Below are 23,559 nucleotides of genomic sequence, written 5' to 3'. Positions count from 1 at the left end.
GCATTCACAAGGTCATGCCAGCACTACAAAGCAAACAGCAAATGTAGCCACAGTCATATACATATATGCACATACAGAAGTGCTTAAAAAGTACAGGGCATTTAAAGACCAATTTAAAGGCTACAAATTTTAAACTGGGTAAAACTCAAGAAACAACTGTGGTTTGTTTGCACATATGCATTTTAAGTACAGAAGCACAGGCAGGTTAAAAATAAAAGAATGGTAGAATCTAAGAAAGTGAAAAAAAGCTGCATTGACTATCTTAATAGACTAATAAAAAGTTTCGCCAGTGATAAAGCTGAACACTTCATAGCTATAAAATGGCTATTTTATCAAGGATATATACAATTATAAATATACCTAGAACTGGTAAAAAGGAATCTTCCAATAATATGCAGTGAAAAGTGCGCAACCTCTGCTTAACTGGCATTCCTCCCTATATCCAAACTCGAGTCCCATTAGGAGCAAACATCAGGCAATCCAAACATGATGAATATTCTATAAAGTAGTTTATCTATGCTTTCCAAAAATGTCAAGGTCAGGGAAACAAAGCTTCAAAAACCATTCCAGATTCAAGAAGTAGGCCATCTAAATGCAGTGTGTGCTTCTGAATTTAATCTAATGCATAATCAAAGTCGTGGATTGACAGCATTTAGAGTTACCATGGAACAAATCTCTGGGCCTGTTTGTGAGGAATTTTATAAACTAGGTTAATTGATATGAGAACACATACCCTAAATGTGGACAGTATCATTTCATAGCCAGGGTCTTTGACTTTAAAAAGAAAGGTAGAAAATTAGCTGAGCATCAGCATTCATGCTCTCTGCTCCCTCACTGTGTACTGACTATGGTTCAGCTGCTTCATGGTTCTGCTGTCCTGCTTTCCCTGCCATGATGGACCGTATGCCCCAAAACTGCAATAAACTTCTCCTCCCTTAAATTGCTTCTTGACAGATATTTTGTCATAGCAACAAGAAAGTACTTATTACAATTACAGATTAAAGTAATGAATCTATTAAATTTCTAGGATTTTGATAATTATTATGGTCTATGTAAGAGAATTCCCTTGTTCTTAAGAAATTCACACTGAAGTATATAGTTAAAGGACATACAATTTCGAAATTATTCTCAAATTGTTCAGCAAATATATATATATATATATATATATATATATATATATATATATATATATATTCTCTGAAACAAACTTTGTGTATCTAAATAAATGTTATGTTCCTTGATTCCTGCTTGAAACCTTTTCAACTCCACACCAAGTAATTATCATTGAAGGGTTAAGAACTGAACTGAACCTTTGTATTCATAAAGTCAGCCATCCAATTCCTCAAATAAAGAGAAAAATATCCAACATTTTAATAAGAACTCTGGGTTGTTTGAAAGTACAATGATAATGGGAAGGAGGGGATAAGGAACAGTGCTATCTCTAGCAGATACCCTTTATAGTTCTTCTACTTAATTTTTTTATTGTAGACCTTCACAAATTATCTCCAATGATTATAAATTAAATTCTTTATCTTCCCATGTAGATTATTAGCTTCAGCAAAGGCACACATTATTCAGTAATAGTAGTTTACAGCTTGTGCTTTCTCATACTTCTGCTCTTCATAAAAATTGTGAAAATTTTCATTCAGAAAGGCATGCTAAAATATGGAAAATAAGTAGACTTTACAAATGGGAATTTTGGATATTAGTTTTTTAAAATAGGAAATAGGGAGATATAAATTAGGGAGTGTGGAATGAGAGGGGGAAAGACAAGGAGGTAAAATAAAAAGAAACAAAGGACAAATATTTTATAGATGAAAACTGTCATTGGCTACACCTAAGACATAAAGTGGACCAAGGATCACTGTGAGTTCAAGGCCAGCCTAGGACTACAGAGTGAGGTGCAGGTCAGCCTGGGCTACAGTGAATCCCTACCTTAAAAAAGAAGACAAAAACCCAAATCCATCTGGTTGGACAAGCAATAAACTTAAAAACCACTTAAAAGACATAAATCTATTTATATCGAACTCATCACAAAATCCTAATTATTGTACCTTTGCACCAGTTCTCAAATTCATCTATTGCTCTCCAGAGCCTTGATTCTCACCATAGTTGTTGAAGTTACTGTCTCTTTTAACCTACGCCAGAGCAAATACACCTATTCTAACATTCTTTCAATCCATGCTTTACACTAAAATCACCTGATGCAACAGTTACATCCCTTATTACAAAAAAAAAAAACTCTTTAATAGATTTCTATTGCTTTTAGGATAGGCTCTGCATTGTTGCTTCCCTAAACACCCCATCTAGTTTCATTGTGGTCTAGTCTCCTCCCATTTCACTTTATTCCAAACTGTTGATATTGGTCTTACCTTAGCTCTTAGTGTTTACCATGATCTCTTAGCACACCATACCAATACTTGATAATCCTTTCATCCCCAAAACTTGCCTCCTTCCCTTATTTCCCTAGTTAGTACTAGTTAGTACTTACTTATCTTTTGTATCTTGGCTCAAGTTTGACTTTCTCTGAGAAAACTACCCGTATATACAGGATCAAGTCAAATAATCCAAAGATATGTTATATTAAACTAAAAACTTCTTTCCTACATATTGCTTTCACAATTAAACTTTCATGCAGTTTGTGTGGTTATTTCCTACACTATATTCAAAGCTCTTAAAGGGAAGAAATATGTATGATTTTTTTAAAAAGGTATTTTATTTACTTATTTATTTTCAGAGAGAGAAATAGAACGAGAGAGGGAGAGAAAAGGAATGGGCACACCAAGATCTCCTGACACTTCAAATGAGCTCCAGATATATGGGCCACTGTATGCATCTGGCTTTATGTGGGTACTGGGTGATCTTTCTTTACCATCACATTCCCTGGCTTGGTGGAATGCTTATAATATGTAAGAAAACATAAGTACTTTAATAAACAAATGAATAAATATGCCTAAACAAAACCAAGGCCAATTGTATAATACATATTTTTACATTGAGGGAGTCCATTTATCCAGTTCATAATTTTCAATTTTCTCAATGTCAAGCACAGTACTGACCAAAGTGATCAGAATAAAAAGAGGCTATACAGACAGGCTTCCTGTTCTGGTAGAACTTTTTAATAAAAGTGATTAAAAAGGAAGTTATTTTCCTAACAATTGCATTCACAAAATATATTTTATATACATAAATAAAATACAACTTTTATTCAGTGGTTTTCTTGAGATTTTGGATTATATTGTTATTAAATGGTGTCCCCCCATAACTGTCTTATGCCATCTCAAGTAATAATCCCATTACTATTCTAGGGTATCTGCCACCTTTCCCATAGATAATTGTAGCAGTAGCAGTGAGACTAATACTAATAGAAGTTCCATCAACAGTAACTGTAAATAATAAGCATATTGATAATGAGAGTGGCATAAATATCTACAATTTATTTTATAAGCTCAAATTTTCCCAACAGTTCTACACAGTAAAAGTATACAAATACATAAAGAAGTGGTGAGTTTCAGAAATTTAATAATAGTCCCAGGGTGCCTCAGCAAAGAAAATTTAAAATCAAATGATTCTGACTTTTAAATTCTGTGATTTTTTTTCATTCCATCATAATTCAAGTTTCTCAATTCTGCTTTTTGCAATCTCCCTACTAATAGACTTTAATGTCCATAAAGCAGTCTATTATCTGATTTTTCTTTAGTCCACATAATCACAAAGGAAGGTGCAGGGTTTGAGGGAGAAAACATCTTTGGATTAGAAAATTGATTTATGATCTAATCAAAAGAAGATAAATATGGAGCATGTTAAGGTTAGTCTGAACATTATCTGCTTTTGATATAAATTCTGCATGTTTTTGAAGAACATAAGCTAATGACTTCTAGGAAATATCAAAAACCCCATATATTTCCACAGTTTTGCCTGGATAGCTTTTATAAATTAGATCAGCAGGACTCTCAGAAGGTTTTAAATTAATTTTACTTAAACATTTCAATTATAATGAAGACATTGATTAAGTTTGGCATATAAAAAGCCTCAAAGGCAGACTCTGGACCAAGTTAGAGAGACACTGTAATGGCTGAAAGTAGCAGGAAGTAGTGCTGCATTGGGAAAGGTCCCAAATTAGCTACTGCAAAAATGGGTTTGGGTTTCTGCTGTCTTCTATAGAATGAGGGATTCAGACCACATGCTCATCAAAGTTCTTTCTATTTCTTATCCATTATCTTCTGGCATGTGCTTGCGTGTGTGTGGCATGTATATGCATGTTCATATGTATGTGGGCATATTTACATGTATGTGCATGTGGAGGCTAGTAGTCAATGTTAGGGGTTTCTCTCCGTCACTTTATACCTTATTCTTTGAAGCAGGGTCTCTTGCTGAACGAAAAACTCATCAGTTCAGCTCATCAGTGAGCCCCAGAGCTTGACTGTCTTCACATCAGAAGTGCAGGATGATAAGCATGCACCACCATACTGGACATTCGATCAGAACTCAGAGCCTCATGAACGGCAAAAACTTTACCATCTCCCTAGTCCCTCTTACATACTCTTGAAGCGATTTCTAGTTTGTACATATTACTGAGTACATGAAAATTCTATGTACCTACAATAAATAACAAGAAGATAAAGGTTAATTGATTGATAACTCTAAAAACGAACCTTACATGACAAGACAGGATAAATTTATGCTCTCTTCCACAAAATTTCCAAAACTGATACTAGCTATCTCTCAAACAGCTTCCTTAACTTTAGTCACCCTCAAGATCAAAAGGGAAAAATGATGTGTTTATGTTTACCTAAATATTCCCAACAATCAATGCATCAGTAAGTATCATTGTCTCAGTAGAAAAAAAAAAGACACTAAGAAAAATTTCCTTGGATTGAGTTAAAATTTAAAAAGGGTTAAGAAATAAATGTGCTCAAATCAAACACAAAGGAGCGCAAACTTTCTGGGCTACAATGAATACAGGTATAAGGATCAGGGCTTTTCACAATTTTACGAACTTTGAGTTGAGAAGCAGAAACTGTTGCATCAGTAAGGAACAAAACATAATGTTTTCATATGTGTCTCCTAGTAGTCTAAGAACATCAGCTGTTCTTCCTGACAGCCAAGGTCCATCAGCAATCAGGTCAACCTCTACATAAAAGTAGGTCTCAATATCATCCAATGAAGTATCCTGGCTCCACTTAATTATTAAACTTGAGAATATGAGAATCATATGCCTAACAATCAGAGTTTGGCCTTCAAATTCCATTTCAGCCCTTTGTTGCTGTGTGACCTTTGAAAATTTACATAATCTCGCTGACGTCTTCAATAGCAAAATAATAGCATCTACTTCACCTGCCTTTTAAGAAAGTCATTGAATGAGATGAAGTTTATAATTATAGCTAATGTTTATTGTGAACAAACTATAGATCAGGATTTATTCTCTTTTTATTGTAAAAGCATAGGGAGTTGCCATCCTTTTGGTAGTAGACCTCCAACTAAGAATTCAGAATAGGATATCCAAAAGGTTTGACAACCACTAGGGCAAGCAGGCAGCAAGCAATATGTATCTCAATAGCAAGCTGCATCCCAGTAGTTAGAGACAGAACCCATGGAACAGTCCAGTCTAGAGTTTTGTTTTTCCCCAAAATACGCAGTTCTGCCAGCAAATTAATACATCTTCATATTTTCTTCAATTGAAAAAGACTTGGAAAATAAAAATTATTAAAAAGGGAATTATGCCAGACATGATGGTACAAGCCTTTAATCCCAGTGCTCAGGAGGCAGTAGTAAGAGGCTCTCTATGAGTTTGAGGCCACCCTGAGCACCCTCTGACTACATAGTGAATTCCATGTCAGCCTGGGCTAGAATGAGACCCTATCTCAAAATAGCAAAATAAATAAATGAATAAATAAGGAAATTCTGAGTTACTTTTCCTCAAATGTGGAAATAACAGTGGGTCATCTTATTTTACTTGCATTGTGGTTTTAGATAAATTGTATAACTTCTCAAGTGTGAGACCTTTACATAGAAATGTGGGACTGCACTCTTCAGGCCCATGGTAAAGATCAAAATATTAGATATACAGTAATGAATATGGTTCCTGGCTTATCTAATAGTGGCTGGATTTTTAACATGGTCTCAGTTATATTCATTCCTTTAACTCTAACAGATTCAAATGTCAGCTAAATGCAGGATATTGCCCCACATATCAGCAAAATATAGGTAGAAACATCATGCTTGATACTTAGCAATTTGATGAGGTTTGGAAAAATCATGACAAGTAGCTTTCTCACACTGCCATGATTCTTGGGAAGATCTGTAACATAGGGCCTAGCAGCTGCAGTTTGCATTGATCTCCTATAGCAATCAACTGCCCCACACAATTTAGTACTTCATTGTATCCTTCTCTATATACCATACAGACAACTCTGAAATTTATTTCTCCAGCCCACACTTTTCCCTGAATGTCAGACTCATATATCCAATGTCTAATCAACATCCTCTCGGGAATGACTAATAGATATCACAAATAAAACACAGCTAAAATAGAACTCTTCAAATTCTCCACAAAGTCTGACTCTCTTTGCTCTTCTTCATCTCAGTAAATACATTGTATATTCTATTACTAAAATAAAAAAAAACTAGTAATTATTTCTATGTAAGCAGTCCATATTTTCTGTCTCTTTTACAATGCCTTGGGTCTAAACCACTGTCAATATTTCCTACTCCACAAAATATTTTTTTCAGATGTTTTTTGATAACATTCAGCATCCAGCTTACATGTTATTTTTTGCCTCAAGTAGATTGTCCCCCAAAACCAGTTTGCTATTTGCCATTAGTTTTTGGTACTGGGGTTGGCTCTATGCATGCTAGGCAAGCACACTACTACTGAACTACAATCCCAGCCAACCTTACTATTACTGAAATAAATTATTCCTTTATCTGTGTCTCTACATATTTGATATCTATTATTCTCCCATTGTATCTCAAGCTCAACAATGTTTACGTTTTTTCACCTGTACTTACCTAGAACAGTAAGGATTGAATGTATGTTCAAAGGCTACTAAATATAATACATAGGTAATCAGTGCAATAGATAAATATTTATTCACTTGTTGTAAAATGTCTTTTTTTTTACTTTTCATTTTACATGACAGTCAGAGCTAAATTATATAGCATTATGAAAAAATCTTGCTCATACAGAGATACATAAATATATCAGCAACCATTTGATTTTAGAAACAAGGGGCCTAGGTAGTTAAACTAGGATTTTAAATGTCCTTTGTCAGAAATAATTTTTTAAAATGTTATTCCTCATGCAACTATTATGTTAGAATTATGATAAGTTAAATAATGATAAATGTATGGTGGGTTGACTATTAAAAGTAGGGGTGCTGGAGAGACAGCTTAGCAGTTAAGCATTTGCCTGTGTGAAGCCTGGCAACCCCAGTTCAAGGTTCGATTTCTCAGGACCCATGTAAGCCAGATGCAAAAGGTGGCGCATGCATCTGGAGTTCGTTTTGCAGTGGCTGGAGACCCTGGCACACCGATTCTCTCTATTTATCTGCCTCTTTCTGTCTGTTGTTCTCAAATAAATTTTAAAAAGTTTAAAAATTGGTAAACCATTCAGAGTACTTTTCTAATAACTTCTGAATATTATTCCTATCTTCATTTTGCTTCCAATAACACATGTAGAATTATCTAATAGTGTATAGATTCTAATATAAAAGATCCAAACAATCATATTAAATGATTTCTACTTTCTAAACATACAAGTGAGTATTTCCCCTGGCCAGTCAGGGATGATCAAGGCAAAGTAGCCCAGAAAGAAGTCAACTTTCTTTCCCTATAGACCTGTGCCCATGTAGCTCATCACTAAGACTTCTGCATCTGACACTTGCCAGTTGCTCCTTTTGATCCTCCTCTGGAACGTGGTATCAAATGAAGGAGACATTTTTGCTATAAAGTACCACTTATGAAGAAATGATTTATGGACCTGGACTGATGAATTATGTTCTTGTTTGTCAGCCAAAAGAGGACATTTAACTGCCTTTATGAAACACCAGGGATGGGTTATCATGATATAATGAAATATTAGACAAGAAAAGGCCAGTCCCCTCAACATGCTTGTCCTTAGGACTCATTTCCACCTCAGCTTTGTCACAGCAGCTTTTTCACTCTTGGCTCACACATCATTAAAATGTCTCTGATGACTTCAAAAACTCATTATACAGACAACAATATTTGCTCTGACCATCTTAATTGACAAATTATTCCACATGATTGCATCTGCTTGGATGAAACAGTTCTGCCTAAAATATGTGGCTTGTTATTTGCGATTTGAATAGCCTCTGGTTAGCTTCTTAGTCTTCAAAACTCATCCCCTGTAAATGAAGCACCCTATTTATTAACAACAACAATTTGTATTAGACGATTTGTCAGTCTCCTTTCTTACGGTAAATTTGTTATAAGGTCACCTCTGCAAGATTTTCAGTAATTACAATTATGACCATAATACCAATTATAATAATATCATTTCAACTACCTGTTATTACCCAATCACTGCTGTGTGTTTCTTATATAGTTTTTCAACTCATCATGACAAAACTATTTTTATTCTCCATATGAAAATACAAATCTGAGCTTCTTAAAGGTACATTAATTTTCTAAAAAGTCACACAGCAACTATCAGAATCAGTTTTTAAATTTTTATTTTCTGTTTCTGAGTTAAGGATCATGGGACCAATGTTTTAGAGTCTTCCAGTTACATCCTTTGCTTTATTGACTTCTCATTGTGTGTCTTTATGTACATCTTTTGAAAGTATCTTCTTCTACATCAAAATATAAACTGGAAGAGGGACTATTCAGAAAGAAGTAGATGCTCAGTGGAGGGAGTATAGATGAAGATGGACAAAGGAGGGTTTTGGGTGGGTTTTATGAGGGTAAATTATGTATATCTCTGTAGGTCGACAATAAAATATTTATAGAAGAAGCATCTTCCTTTCAATATTTTGCTCAGGATATGGCTTTATTTATCATTCATTCATTCTTTCTTTATTTTTTTCTTTTTTTTTTGGTTTTTCATGGTAGGGTCCTCACTCTAGCCCAGGCTGACCTAGAATTCACTATGGAGTCTCAGGGCGATCTTCCTACCTCTGCCTCCCAAGTGCTGGGATTAAAGATGTACGCCACCACGACTGGCTCTTTATCTTTTTACTTATTTTTTTTATTTTTTGTTTATTTTTATTTATTTATTTGAGAGCGACAAACAGAGAGAGAGATTGGCAGAGAGAGAGAGAGAGAGAGAGAAAATGGGCATGTCAGGGCCTCCAGGCACTGCAAACAAACTCCAGATGCATGCACCCACTTGTGCATCTGGCTAACATGGGTCCAGGGGAATGGAGCCTCAAACTGGGATACTAAGGCTTCACAGGCAAGTGCTTAACTGCTAAGACATCTCTCCAGCCCTATCTTTCTACTTATAAGAAAACTCATTCTGTTCTAATCAGATCAAGTCACCATTAAAAAGTGAATAATCCTGTAAGCACTGACTAGTGGAAGATGTTCAGGCTACAGGAAAAAAGCAGCTACATGAGTTGCTGAAACACAACACAGTTGCTGTAGTACACAGAAAAACTGTCAGTTTCAATTGCTACATTTGTAAATTTGAGCAAAATGATATACCTTACATGATTTTAAAGTAAGATCACATATGTAAAAGCAAAGAACACTGTTCATAGATTTAGAATTATATATAGTATCTGAGTGTTATGGTAAATCTCTGGAGAGCAGCAAGTCTTGGAGGACATTAATTTTGAAGATGAGACTTAAACAAAGATCTTTGCAATAATTTCAAATTATCATCAGACAATGTGATGGAAACTTCCATCCAGGAGAAAAGAAAAGTGACTCTAAGATAAGACTGTGGGGACTAAAAAGAAATTTAAAAAATTTAAAATGCTTATAGACAAAGAGCAATGGAGATCATGAAATAGCCAGGAGAGCAGAAAAGAGAACTGTGCCATTTGTTGAACATTGCTGAGTGTAGGATCGTTTATGTACTTTGGAGCAGGTTGCTTGAAGAGCAAGGTTTTGAACTGGTGTGGGATCAGAGTCTAGGTCCATTACTTGCTAGTAATCTAATCATAGACAAGTTATGTATCATTCTAACTCTCTATTTACATTCTTATAAAACGCAGAAAACCTGACTAACGTTGAAAGGTTATTGTGAGCTTTGAATAAATATAAATATAATGTCTGGCAAAATAAAAATGCTATTTGACTGGGGGTCCCTTTCATTCAACTGTATCTAGTTCATGGCAACCCTAATTTTGTTTGCAACAGAATAGTGGCTTGACAGACTATTTTTTGCTTGCTCCAATCATTATTCTCAAGTTAGAGGAAAAGAAGGTTACTTAATTGTTTACAAGTAAGCATAATGCATTAAGAAAGCCTACACTCATTTTATGCTAGGGACCTACATACCTAGGTGTTTAAATACAAACCCTACCCCCAAATTCTTCTGCCAGCCCTTATTGTGTGTCAGAGAAGCCAGCCAGGAGAGTCAATGAGAGTCATCTGGTGCTGGGGGAGAACCAAAGAGCCAGACTGCCAGAAAGTGGGCACATTAGCCAGCTCTTGTTGTCATGTGCTCTAACACATCTACTCCAGCTCTTCATTTTGTGATTCTGCAAGGCTAGTTGTGAAATAAACCCATAGGAATGAACTTGCTCATAGTTTCTGACTTTGCACAGAAACAAGCCTGTTTTTTTTCTTTTTCTAGCTGATGGCACAAAGTGTCCATTCATCTCCCTACAGGGCATAGAAACATGACATAAACATTCTCCTAGGATAGAAACTGGCTATCTCTTTAACCCTGGCTGTCACTAATAGGATTAACAGATAGCCCTGTGTCAAAGGTTATGGCACAGTGAAGGAAATATACAGAGAACAGAAAGATAGAATAAGAGTGATGAGGGAGGGAGGGGAAAATCGCTCTTTAACCTTACACCCCAAGTTCTCCCTTGAAGTAATTTTAAGCAGGCTATTTTCCTTCCTAGTTCCTCAAGGTCAGGAATAGGGTTGACCTTGTTTCTAGAAGGAACAAGTGGAAACCTGCAGGCCAGGAATTGTGACATTCTGGGAAAAACACCCTCAGGCCCTGAAAGTTGAGAATAAGTTCCACCATTAGTCATGCCTACGAGTAACAGAATTGAACTATCTATTAAATTGTAAATATGATATCTGAGAAGTGAAACATTTTTGACTTTTATTAGTCACAAATTCTTAAACTCACTGTGGTATTTAAGTAGCAGCAGCAGAAAGTGAATATCTGAGATGAGATAGTAAGAAGACAGGATAGTGGAACATAAAACAAGTACATAAAGGTCAAAGATGCTACCTAGGGTGAGCTATGGATGCTACAAAAGACCAGGATTATCCAGAAAAGGGGAGGACAGTGTAGAAGGAAAGGCAATAGAGCTGGTGCCAGCCAGTATGGGTCCTGAGATTTTTCTACTTGCAACTGTGCAAAAGAACAGTTAATTATGAAATGCACAGTTAGTCATGTGAAAGTTCCCTTAATGCAGCCAAGAACTATTGACTGCTGAGGTCTTTCTTAATTAAGTCACAGAAAAGGTCCAAACCAGATCCATTTTCTTGTGATAATCAGGGCACACTCATTCAGATCATGTTGACTGGCTGCTCAGAAAGAACATTAAAGAAAAAGAACATTTGTCAATGATTTGTTTTGTATGGGGCTTCACCTCACACAGCTTTGGGGCAGTAATAAGGCAGATACTTTATACCCAGAGATTTATTCTTCTGAAACATTTGAGACAAAATTGCTTCATCATCTAAATTTCTTTTCTCTCTAAGGTGATCAAGTTGTCAATATCCCTCCTATAGCATTATATATATAAATCATGTTCTTCACGTTCTACTTGGATTAAGCAGTCTATTGGATGGTGTGATTAGGGTAGTTTCTGATTACTATTCTCAGTTTATCTATTAATTTCTCTCTAGGCCAATCCATAGTTTATTTTTTTTCCCATTCACTACAGGAGAAATAAATAGTGGATCACAGCTTGCTCCAGTCACGCAGTCTGCCGTTTTTTTATAACTCCTATTGGACCAAATCATTTCAGGCAAAGTCCTGGAATTGGTAACTCCCAAATCGAATTTGGTGCATATTTTATGTGGTTTTAGAGTACATTGTAATTTAGTCATTTCCATATAAAATACAGACTTCTGGAATCTTTTTAATTTTTTTTTTGTTTATTTTTATTTACTTATTTGAAAGTGACAGAGAGGAGGAGGAGAGACAGAGAGTGAGAGAGAGAGAGAAAGACAGCGAGAGGGAGAGAGAATGGGCGCACCAGGGCCTCCAGCCACTGCAAACGAACTCCAGATGCGTGTGCCCCCTTGTGCATCTGGCTAATGTGGATCCTGGGGAATTGAGCCTCAAACTGGGGTCCTTAGGCTTCACAGGCAAGTGCTTAATCACTAAGCTATCTCTCCAGCACTAGAATCTCTTTTTAAAGGAATTAGAGGACCATCTTGCAGCAATCAGCTAGGACTGGGCTGTTACTGTTCACATGTCCCAATTCCCCACTCCCTGCTGCTGTGAACTCCTGATCTACTTCACTCATATATAGGACTTGGCTAGATGCTAAAAGCACTTGATTAGAGAGTTAATTCACTAGTTACTTATATTTACCCATCCAGATATGTTTATTTTTAAAATTGAAAAATAGAAAAATATAATGGATGGGCACATGAGAATTTTAAATTTTAAATATGAGGAACCCTTGCAACTGAGCTCTAGATGACCAACTTTAGCATATTCTTGTGATTATATGTTTTCTTCTGGCCCACAACCCAGGAATACGGTACTTCATCTAGAGTAAGAGTGAGGCAAATTATACATGGCTCTGGACTCAAGGGATGAAAGTTTTTGTCCTATCTATGCTATTAATCAGCTGCCATTCCAGGATAAATAATTTCTTTTCTTTTTAGCATGTGTACATGTGTGCTCAGTGTTTGCATGCATATGGGCACATGTGCATTGGGGATGGTTTCATGTGCATATGGAGGTCAAAGGTAGATATTGGATGTTTTTCTCAGTTGCTCGCTACCTTAGTATGTGTATATGTATATGTGTTCTTGTGTATGGACATATGCATACTACAGTGTATGTCTAGAGTTCAGAGTACAACCTTGGGTGTTGATACACTCCTTCCACTTTGTTTGAGACAGTGTGTCTTTTATTGTTTCCTCCTATGTTCTGTTTTTTTTTTCTTTTCATTTCCATTCCTTTTCTCTCCCTTTCTTTCTACCCTTTTCCCTGCTTTCATTCTACTCCCCTTCTGTTTGCCACTAAGAAGGCCAGAGAACATGCCTACAAAATTAGTGATTCTCCTGGCTCTCCATTCTGTTAGTGTAGGTGTGTTCAGATTATAGACACATGAGCCACTTTACATCTAGCTTTGCATGGATGCTGGGGATCAGACTAGGGTCAGGAGTACCATTAACCACTGAGCCATCTCTGCAACTCAGGATAAATAACTTCAATTTTCTTTGTTTTTAAATATTTTTTTATTTATTTGAGAGAGACAGAATGAATGAGTATGCTAGGGCTTCCAGCTGCTGCAAATGAACTCCACCTTGTGCATCTGGCTTACAGGGGTCCTGGTCCTGGGGAATTAAAATTTGGTCATTTGGCTTTGCAGGCAAGGACCTTAACTGCTAAGCCATCTCTATAGCCCCAATAACTTAAACTTAGCAATAGTTTGCTTTGGTACAAAATATTGATGCTACTACTACAAACATTAATACTACTGTGGTGGTTTGATTCAGGTCTCTCCATAACCTTAGGTGTTCTGAATGCTAGGTTCCAAAGTGATGGAGATTTAGGAATTAACGCCTCCTGGAGGTAGTGTATTGTTGGGGGGCAGGCTTATGGGTGTTATAGCCAGTTTCTTCATGTCAGTGTTTGGCACACTCTCCTGTTCCTGTTGTCCACCTTATGTTGGCCAGGGAGTGATGTCCACCCTCTGCTCATATTGTCATTTTCCCTGCCATCATGCAGTGTCACCCTCAAGCCTGTAAACCAAAACAAGCTTCTTTTTCCCCCACAAGCTGCTATTGGTTGGGTGATTTCTACCAGCAATGTCTGACCTGACTGCTACAACTACTATCACTACAATTAATAATGATAATAATAATATCATGATCAGAGCTGAGTATGAAGTGTCACCATTGTAGCTAAGTCCTCAGTATTTTTTTTTTTTTGGGTGGGGGGTTTGAGGTAGGGTCTCACTCTAGCCCAGGCTGACCTGGAATTCACTATGGAGTCTCAGGGTGGCCTCGAACTCAGTAAACCTTCTACCTCTGCCTCCTGAGTGCTGGGATTAAAGGTGTGTGCCACCACGCCCAGCCCTCAAAATTCTTGTAAGCCACAGAATGGGATCCAAGAAATGAATGTTTTTTGAAATTGTAAAGAGCTCTACCGACATAAAGCTGACTCACTTTTACTGACCAAAGTACTCATCAATTAAGTAACCACCTAACCAAACTAATGTAGAAGGTTTTGAATAGATTATCAACATTTGGGAACAAAACAAATCCCTTCCATTAAAGAGCTCTCAGGCTAATTGAAAAAAAAAAAGATACACAACAGAAAACAAAACATGATTATAATGTATTATAAACTGAAAGTCCATTTAGCATCCTACTGAAAGCAAAAGAACTAGGTACACTAATTGCTACTCACTTAGCTACTCATTTACATTCCAAAAGTGTGTGCTATGAAAACTTAACATATTTAATATTTCTAAGGGGGGCTGTTCTCTAGTTGTACAAGCTTAAGAAATATCTCAAAATATATCCCATCTTATGATTATAAAATTACAATACATATTAGAATATCATAGGCAGTAAGTTGTCCTGATTTGATTTACAAAAAAAAATCAAAATGTTTAGGCTTGACCTAACAAATAAGCAAATTATCAGAGAACCTCTCTTCTCCCTTCCTGTCCTCCACCCCCCTTCTCTTTTAGAAATACCATGGAAATGTTCTTTCAGCATGTTATAAAATTGTACGCTCATATATTTCCAGTTTGGAAATATAATTGTAGTGAAAACAAATAGTGTTGCCATAGATTCTAAGGGAGTACTTCTGCTGTTTTCAGAAACACATGAACAAATCAGGGTAATGGGCTCTTTATTGTACATAGCAGCCATTGCTTTATGTTTTAAGTGATCATTGCCAACTGAGGCAATATTACTTAACTAAAACCTTCTTGACTGAGTCAATTACACACTCAGATTCATTGTTGAAAAGGTAATGAAACTCATTTGAATCCATTTTTCCTATTATTAAGGCTATGATACAATGTCAGGGAGTTTGCTAAATTCGATTTGTGTGTTTAAACTCATTTGTTTTCTTGATATCACTGCAAGCCTGGATTGAATTCAGTGCCCTATACCTAATAATTTTTAACTAATGTGTTTACTGAGAGTTGAGAGCTAGGCTCAAACACATCATGTGCACCCTATACTAGATATAATTCTAACAGGAAATTATTGAAGACACCTTACACGGTTGACATGTAAAATGGAATGGCATGGCTGGAAGCTGGAAGAGAATCAGTCCTCAGACAGTCAGCACATCTAGTGCCAGAAGGTGCCACATGGGCGACTGGGAGAAAATGACCAATATCTGTCCAAGAAAATCATGGTCTAACCTACTTAACCTGTCGTGATGCTCGCATAAGTGCAATAGTGGTGCACAGCCATGGTGGGAAACCATCTACTCTTAATTTGGCTAACTGATCCCCTCAGTGGTATGGGACTCATAGCTGGATCTGGGAAACAAGTCAGAACCATATCCAAACATGAGCCAGCTCTCCATTATCAAGGTACCACCAATAATGGGCTACAAGAGAGCCTACACCTATTAAATTATAAAAAGTAAGGGTTATCTCATTTGTCTGGTGCTAACTTACTCTCCATTGGAGAATCTGCTTCTCTTTTTCAGATAGATGTAGATCCTAAGGAGAAAGCCACCCCATCATACCTCAAAAGGGCCCCAGCTAAAACTAAGAACAATTGGTGAAACAAGCTAGGGTGCTGTTTTCTTGGTGAACAGGGTAACAGCACAAGGGTGAAGGAGATCAACACAGAGAAAAATCAACTCCTACCAAATCAGATATCCAGGGACCCAGAGGCCCCCAACACTCATCACTGAAGCAGACCCAAAATGAACCCAACATGGCTCAGGGAAATTTTGCAGAAGAGAGGGCAGAGAGAATGGCAGAGCAACATGTTGGGTCATGATATGCAGAGACATTTATCCTACCCATTACTGTGGGCTACTTCAGAATGCATGACCCACATACCTCAACAAGGAGGGGCCAGGGGGAGGGGGTAGGACATGGATGAGCCTAACAGTGGTACCAAAATGACTGTATTTGCTGAGTACAAAACTAATTAATAAAAAAGTAAAAAATAAAGAGAAAAAAAAATTACATTCATATTTATGTTCTTTTAATTATGACACACATGACCTTAGATCATTTCTCTAAGTTAGTGTTTCTTACTGCATAAAACAAAGACAATAATAGTAACTACTTCCTGTTATGGTTATTATATTAAATGAGACAGTGAATGAAAAATGGTTTGCACAGTTTGTGTCACATGGTGAGCTATCATCAGATGTATAGCTCTATGGAAATTTCTGTTAAAAATATGATGTAGTGGCTGGTGTAGAAATTATTTTTGTATTGTATTTACCTAGTCAAAATTCCAGCATCTTTTTATTTCACCAATACTGCCCCATGTTACTATTATAAATTCACCCTTGCCTCAGTGTCTCTGAATTAACAGGGAACTTATTTTTTTATATTTTATTTAGTTATTTATTTGAGGGAGAGAATGGACACTCCAGGGCCTCCAGCCACTGTTAAAGAACTCCAGATGCTTGCACCCCCTTGTGCATCTGGCTTACCTGGGTCCTGGACAGTTGAACCATGATCCTTTGGCTTTGCAAGCAAATGCCTTAACCATTAAGTCATCTCTCCAGCCCAACAGGGAACTTATTGTATGGGCCACAAACACCTGTTTTCATCATGAATGTGAATCATCTTGCTATGTATGTAAATATCTGCCACTTCCACACCAGAAGAAAGTTCTCTTGACAGACTATGGCATGGGCAAGAAGACATTGAAGTTAAACTTCATAGAGTAGAATTAGCAGCACTTCTAAAGTCATAAATTTAAACACCTTCAGAGACTGATCCCAAATCCCACTTTGTAGTCATACCAAGCTTTGTGTATATAGAGTTCCTTGTTACTATTACTCAGTAGTCACTCAGTATCACATCTCTTAAGGATATCTTACAATCAACCTCTCTTAAATTGTCACTCAGAGGATAGAGAGATGGCTTTTTGGTGAAGGCATTTGCCTATAAAGCCAAAGAACCCAGGTTCAATTGCCCAGGACCTGAGTAAGCCAGATGCACATGGTGGCACATGCTTTTGGAGTTCATTTACAGTGGCTGAAGGTCCTGGCATGCCCATTCTTTCTCTCTCTCTCTCTCTCTCTCTCTCTCTCTCTCTCTCTCTCTCTCTCTCTCTTCCCACCTCTCTCAAATACATAAAATAAGATAAAATAAAATTTTTAAATGTCATTTAGAAAGCAATTTGTCAAGAGAATATCCTAAAAGTATGAACATTTCCCAATCAGGAAATCTAGCATTATCTACAAAAGTCATGCAGGAGCTCTATTGTGGGTTGAATGCAAAATGTTCCTCATAAGCCCATGAGTTTGTAATTAGGTCTAATAACTGACCACCAGATACAGAGCCTTTGGAAGGTAAAGCCTTGGGGGTGTGTCACTGGGGGTGGGCCTTGACTATTTATATTCCAGCCCCCTTGCCAGTACAGTGAGCTCACTTTTGTTGGTTCTTACAGGCTGCTAATGTATGAAAATGTGAGCAAGTTTCCTGTTCCTGCTATGCTTTCCCCACCATGATGAATTTTCCCTTCAAAACTGTAAGCTGAAATAAATGGTTTCTTTCCAGCTGTTTCTGGTTGGGGGTTTTGTCCCAGCAATGAAAAGGGAACTCATACAAGTATTCTTTGCATATTCACCAGAGATCAGGTTAGAGTTTTGAGAAGATTTCCCCCTCAATTGCTAATGTGGATTTGTCAAAGTATACAAAAAAAAAAAAAAGCATATGTTTTCAATGCTTTGTCACATGAATGGTGAACTGCCTTTCAAATACAGTCGATTCATGCCAGGTTTCTACTTCTGTTCAGTTTTGGAAGTACCTATAATTTATGTCTGTCTCAGTCTTCTCAGGGAAAACCCTCTCTTCTCATCTCAATATATCCCGTTCTTCTTCTCTCACTCCTTTCTTCCTTCTTCCATTATCACATGACCTATAATTTCATCTCCTAGAACCAACTCTTCTGTCTCTCATCATCAGTTCATCTAGCCCTGTGAACAAATTCAGTGTGAGAGTAAAGGTGAACTTCCTATTGAATACATATATCCACATAAAAAATAAAATGGAAATAAAACTTAACTGTAGGCTTGTTGGCAAATAATCTAACATGTAATTGTATATGTTATCTTTTCTATATTCTTTCACATTGATCTGCTGCTTCCAAGAAGTGAATTTTCCACAATAATATTACACAGGTATGCTATGATTTATAGAACAAACATGGTGCAGAAAGTTGAGTTTAGGTCAATTCTGATTGTAATGCAGCAAGAAAGCTATATAAGGAAATATTGCAGGAAGTTCTTTCATATGAGGAAATAATTTCGTTAAGCAAATGACTACATCCTAACTTATAACTGAATATTTTTATACTTTGTTACTCAAAGCAATTAGTACTTATGGACCATAGCAGTACATTAGTTTTATGGAAAACATATTTTTCAGTTTTATAAATTTTATAATTTTTATTTTTATTTATTTCTTTGAAGGAGAGAGAGGTAGACAGAGAGAGAATGGGTACACCAGGGCCTCTAGCCAATGCTAATGAACTTTAGACACATGTGCTATCTTGTGCATCTGGCTTTACATGGGTACTGGAGCATCAAACCTGGGACCTTTGGCTTTGCAGGCAAGTACTTTAACTACTAAGCAGTATTTCCAGCCCCATATTTATACATTTTAAAAGAACAGTCAAAGAATAACCTTTGAAATTTTGACAATCTTATAAAATATGCATGCTTATAACACACCATATAACATGACCATAATCTACATAATTTTATAATGTAAAAGTCCTGTTATTTCCACATTGAAATTCTACCCTGTATCTGTGTACCACTCACAATGAGTAGGTCACTCTTTAAATAATCCTACCATTATATTTAGATTACAATTAAAAATCGATGTAACTGCTCTCAGAATGCTGAGTATATAGAACATAGAATACTGCACACAAAAAAACCAACTATCACAGAGCAACATGTTGAACTTTCATATCATGAAACCTTGTTTCTCCATCAACTATAACATTTGAACTATATGAATAAAAATATAAACTTCTTATTTGCTCATCTAAATGATAACCAATGACCTGAAAATAATAATGAACAATTTCAATGACTTTTCTAGATCCAAGATCATTATTTGATGTGTAATATATACTTAAATTTGTGACTAAATGATAACTGAATAAATGAATGCTTTTATGGATTGAGCTTGTTTTGCCCACATGTTTCCTTGGTATGTTCCCCTTGGTTACCAATGGCCAGAGTTTTCATGATAGCTCTTAGGAATTCAAAGAAACTATTCGTGCCCTATGAAATTGTTTATATTATGTGTGTGACCTAACACACTCATAAGGAAATCAAATATATTACTATGAGTTTTCAGCACTATTTTCTCTTCAAGTATTTTTCAAAGAATGCTTGCTCCTTGGAAGGTATATAATAGGATTACCTGAACAGAAAGATAAATTCTTTGTGTTGCTGACGTACTAAAATATAACCTGAAACAAGAGGTCTAGAATTCTGTATCTAAAGAGTCTCATACTTATCATTCCTGGGTCCTTCCACATGATTTCTTATACATATTAAATACCTAAGGCCTCTGTACTATATAAAATGAAAATTAAATCCCATAGTTTAGATATTCTACAAGTTTAGAGCAATTAAATTAAAATCACATAAAATATGCAAAATAAGTATCTCTATTACTGCCTTTTCAGTGTCTGGAATATGACTAAAGAAACAAATTATTGCTACTATGATCTATTAGATAATGTTGTAAAAGAGATTTGGAGCTTACTTTATCTTAGTTAAACCTACAAATAAGCCAAATACTATAAGGTTACAAAATTACAAACTTTAGTAAATGATTAGCAAACACAAGAGCTCTGCATGCATCTGATAAGAATCTGTGGTTATAGTCAAAGTGAGCATACCTTGTGTGTGGTCAGATCACTTATTAATGATATAAACTGGCAAGTCTATGATTTAATTTTCTTCCATGAATGTAAGAGAAGTCTGTTTCATGTTGAAGATTTTGTAGACTAACCAAAAGAAGACATTTACTATTTGGGATTAGTCTAATATGGTAGGTACTTTGAAAGCACGTACAGTGAAGGAAAATGAAATTCTAATCCCAAGTACTTTATAAACTTTAACAGAAGATATTCTCTAAATTCAAACAAACAAACAAATTAAAAGCCTCATTTTTAAATGCACAGTGAACTAGTGAACTGAATCTGGGGGTTCAGCAGTGTAATTAAATACATGGGTTCTAACTCTGAATACAGAATATCAATAGTTATCTGATTTTAATACTTCCTCTAAAAGCTCATCCAACCATTAAAAAAGTAATAGAGAAAAAAAACATATTCCAAAATTAGCAAGGGGAGGTTATATTTAACCAATTGGCTAATGCCAGTGTTTGATGATTAAACAGGTAATGCCTAAGGACATCAGTCATAAGTCAATTATTACAGCTTCTAAATGCTAAATCTAAATGTTACAAAAATCACAAAGTTTTTGGGTGCCAAAATGATACCAGACGAAAATTCCACACCTGGATCATGTACTAGATCACAGTAACATACTGTCTAAAGTTACTGCCAGACTATGTACATAAGGTATACTTAAAACATGAATGAATTTTACATAGATTTGAGTATTGTTCCTATGATATCTCATTATATATATGAAATTATTCAAAATTCAAAACCAAAAATCTGAACTATGAACACTTCTGGTCCCAAACATTTTACGTAAGGAACATTCAACTGGCTAATAAGAAAATTAGCCAAGTTTTGATCATGAACAATAGCAGGTAGCTTTTTGTTATGGTTTCTTAAGATACATAATACCATATATTCATGTTTCTGGAAATTATATTCTAATAGTTTGCTTTGTTTTGTTTTTCATGGTACAGTTTCACTACAGCCTAGGGTGACCTGGAATTTACTGCTTATTCTCAGGGTATCCTCAAACTCATGGTGATCCTATCTCTGCCTCCCAAGAACTGGATTCATAGGCATGTACCACCACACCTGACTTTATTTCCTACTATTCTATACCAGGTAACAATATCTTGAATTTTCTCTTATAATATATGCATTACTGCCTACATTTTGCTTACACTTCAGATTTAAAAACCTACTAGTTTATATTCTTCCTTTATAGATGTTTCATCTATTAATCTCATAATGACAACCCTCATTTATGAAGAATTTTGTACAATTGATATGCATGCAGTTCAACAACTGTCATTCCAAATTCCCAGTAGAATTACAGACAGTAATGGGCCTTGATTCCTAAATCAACCATGCACATGTCACATACTGCTTTGCCCAGTGAAGGTTGTTAATAGTGAGCTTTTGTTTTTGAAGCAGGGTCTCACTCTAGTTCAGATTGATTTGAACTCACTCTATAGCCCAGGATGGCTGCAAATTCCTCCTCAGCCTTCTAAGTGTTGGAATTAAAGATGTGAGACACAAAACCCAGGTTCCAGTTTGATTTGCTGCCAAAGCTAAATTCACAGCAAGCTGGCTCTTTGAACATAACTTTCTTTCCACTACTTCCTACCTGTAACTTTCAGTTCAGTTGTTCGTCTAACAAGTTTTCCTTCATACTTAAGTTCACATGTGTAATTTCCTCCATCTTCTTCTTGAACATCCTGGATTAGAAGAGCATTTCCCTTCTGTATTATTATGCTTCTCCACAATTTTGGTTTGCATTCCTACAAAGAAAATGTTTACATGTAAGTGAAAAATGAATTTCACCCAACTATGTCTTATTACTAGCAAATTACACTTTCACTTTTTATATTCTTCTTTTTTTATTTTCCAAATATACAATTAAGACTTTAAAACAATGGCCAAGCAAAATCATCTTAAAATGAATCCTACTGTGTACAGTTCAAATATCATTAAGTATCACATAAAGAGCTACTTAAAAGATCTGACTCTAGGAGGAAGAAGACTTCAGAAGCACTGAACAAAAACAGAAAAGCATACAAGTTCCCCAAATGCAAGAGACATTTGGTATTACTAAACATTACTATATTTTGATTTTGAAATGAATCTTTCCTAAGAGTTCTAAGAGACTACATTTCATTTAGTTATTTAATATACGCAATGGGAAACATATTCATATGCCTGTGTTTGGATATGCCATGGTCCCTTGCCAATGCAAATGAAGGCCAGACACATGTGCTAATTTTTGTGGTCTGACTTTATATAGGGAATACCAACATATCGGACCAGGGCTGGCAGACATGGAAAGCAAGTGCCTTTAACTGCAGAGCCATCTCCCCAATCTTAGAATCTTAAGCATTATTAAACATTAATAATAAGAATTAATATTACCAATAAAGTTTGTAATTGTTTCATTGATTATTCTTTATTGTAAAAAGTAATAGAAGTACCACAGAATCTTTCTTTTTGTGGTCAAGTGATTGGACAGGAAGAAAGGAAAGAGTCCAGAAGTTAATGTTATGGAGTTCATTGGAAACATAGCTAGGGAAAATTTAGGTGCAATTTGTTATAGTAATAGAATGGGAAAATCAACTTTTTACTTTGTGATTTCAGTGATATATAATGAAAAAAGAAATTTCAGTTTTGAAGCCAAGTCCTTTTCTTTCCAAATGGGAATATGAAGGAGTCTTACAACTTGATTAGAATTCCCTTGGAACTGAAGGAATAACACTTTTCCAGACAGTGAGATATACAAAACAACCAAGTATGTAACAATATTCAGCCAAGTAGTTTTGTTTTTGAAATTTTCCTCAGACTAGCTTTCCATATTATCTTTGTCTCTCTACTACTCACTCTGGATTTCCAACCAAAGTACTAGCCAAAAACCTTACAAACCTCAGTGGAGGCATAAGGGTTTGTTATAAAGGGTTGATTACAAAGGAGTGCTGAATAGTTAAGACAAAAGTATCATGTAGATACTAAATCTGCCCATTGAGATAACAATAAAATTGATTATGAGGCAGATTATATGGGCAATAGTTGAAAGTTCTTTACATTTTCCTCACTTCACTGTATATAGCATCTGCATCTAATCCT

At 35.8% G+C, this 23,559-nt stretch overlaps 1 protein-coding gene across 1 annotated transcript in view; it reads right to left on the bottom strand.

Moving 5' to 3' along the window:
* Positions 1 to 23,559, bottom strand: part of Il1rapl2 (interleukin 1 receptor accessory protein like 2) — a 1,146,491-nt gene that overhangs the window by 432,208 nt on the left and 690,724 nt on the right. Inside the window, exon 5 of the mRNA XM_045139829.1 lies at positions 22,073 to 22,226. Within this exon, the coding sequence (XP_044995764.1) occupies positions 22,073 to 22,226 (154 nt within the window). The remainder of the gene's footprint in view (positions 1 to 22,072; positions 22,227 to 23,559) is intronic.

Source organism: Jaculus jaculus, chromosome X (assembly GCF_020740685.1).
Source record: "Jaculus jaculus isolate mJacJac1 chromosome X, mJacJac1.mat.Y.cur, whole genome shotgun sequence".
Classification (NCBI taxonomy): Eukaryota; Metazoa; Chordata; class Mammalia; order Rodentia; family Dipodidae; genus Jaculus; species Jaculus jaculus.
The sequence above is the reverse complement of the archived record's forward strand: the minus strand, read 5'-3'. Positions and strand labels throughout refer to the sequence as shown.